The sequence below is a fragment of the Penaeus monodon genome, chromosome 15 (genome assembly GCF_015228065.2).
Source record: "Penaeus monodon isolate SGIC_2016 chromosome 15, NSTDA_Pmon_1, whole genome shotgun sequence".
Lineage (NCBI taxonomy): Eukaryota > Metazoa > Arthropoda > Malacostraca > Decapoda > Penaeidae > Penaeus > Penaeus monodon.
Window position 1 is genome coordinate 3,859,293 of NC_051400.1, and position 1,526 is coordinate 3,860,818.

The window sequence follows — 1,526 nt, forward strand, 5'->3', positions numbered from 1 at the left end:
AAAGTATTTCATTTTCCTCAACTCTTTTTTTCTTGTATCATTTATATCAATTAATGTATTTTATATTTTAGCTGGTATCAGCAAAAAAACAGTGGTCGTAAAAGTACATTTCATTCAGTAATAACAAAGCAGGATAAGAAGCAGTTGTTGAATAAGTCAAACGGTCTCTCTACCAATGCAATGTATTTTCATTCTTCCTACTTCTTTTGGAAATTAAAGTTATGGTTAAGTTAAAATCGAATTATCGATGCTGGGAGTTTTTATTCTAACTAAAAAGGGATTATCACATATCTTATGAAAACTTTCAAATCTTTCAATATCTTAGGCAGACTCAGCCTTCTCAGAGCTCTGAGCAGTGGCAGTAGATCCAGCATCAGAACCACCATCGTCTCTACCCTCAGTCCTGCAGGCAAGGCAAGGCAGCTTCTTCTCAAGCGCAGCTCGGTACTTGGGGTGGCTGATGGCATACACGATGGGGTTATAGACAGCGTTGGCCTTGGCGAAAACGGAGCCCCAGATGGAGAAAAGAGGAGTAACCATGGACCTATTGAACATTCCTCCCCAGTTGATGATGAAGTATGGGGTCCATGCCACGAACCACAGGGTGACGGTCATGAGAGCAACCTTGCACAGACGGCATTCAGCTGAGGTCTTTTGGGCTTCCTCGCTTCTCAGAGACTTGACTCCCATCTTCTTTGCTTGTTCTCGCATTCCCTTCTCGTGAGCAGCAACAGCCTTGACGATGAAAGTGTAGCTGTAGATGATGTAGGCGAGAGGGAAAAGATATACCCATACTGAATAGATGTACAGATAGCTCCTAGAGAGTTCAGTCTCCGTCAAGTAGTCAGTACCACATGCAAGCATGTTACCCTCAGGTACATATCGGTTCCATCCGAAGAAAGGAGGAAGGCACCAAGCAAGAGTGAAACCCCAAGTGCCAGCAATCCTCATCATGGCTCCACCAGATGTGAGAGGTTCAGCAGATACTCCCTTAACAATGACATTGTATCGGTCGGCGGTAATGAAAACCATGGACCAGATGGACACGCAGCCGAAGAAAGAACCGAAAAAGCCATACAGCTCACAGAAAAATGCGCCGAGAATCCATGTTCCCCAATAAGCATTGACCAGAAGAGGAGGAGTCATGGTAAGCATCATGAAGAAGTCGGAGATGGCCAAGTTGACGACCAAAAGATTGGCTGGTGATCGTAGGGATTTGGTATTCATGAATACCCAGATGACAATCAAATTACCAGCCAGGGATAACGTTCCCATAATCACCATCCAAAAGCCGAGAAGTCCATACCAGAGAGGATTCATTGGAGGGAACTGATACCAGTGAGAATGTACCATGTGAAGAATACTTTCTGGCACTGTATCTACCACTGTATAGTTCCCATAAGGATTGGTGGATGGAAGGACAGTGTCCTGAACTGGGCCGTTCCACGTCGACATCTGTAAAGAAATATATTTGATATGAATAATGATAAGCGACTAAACATCAATATAGGCTTATATATAATTCG

At 43.6% G+C, this 1,526-nt stretch overlaps 1 protein-coding gene across 1 annotated transcript in view; it reads right to left on the minus strand.

The window, feature by feature from the left end:
* The window catches only part of LOC119581661 (rhodopsin-like), a 19,583-nt gene that overhangs the window by 17,871 nt on the left and 186 nt on the right, over window positions 1–1,526 (minus strand). Inside the window, exon 2 of the mRNA XM_037929786.1 lies at window positions 1,307–1,455. Coding sequence (XP_037785714.1) covers window positions 1,307–1,455 — 149 coding nt within the window. The remainder of the gene's footprint in view (window positions 1–1,306; window positions 1,456–1,526) is intronic.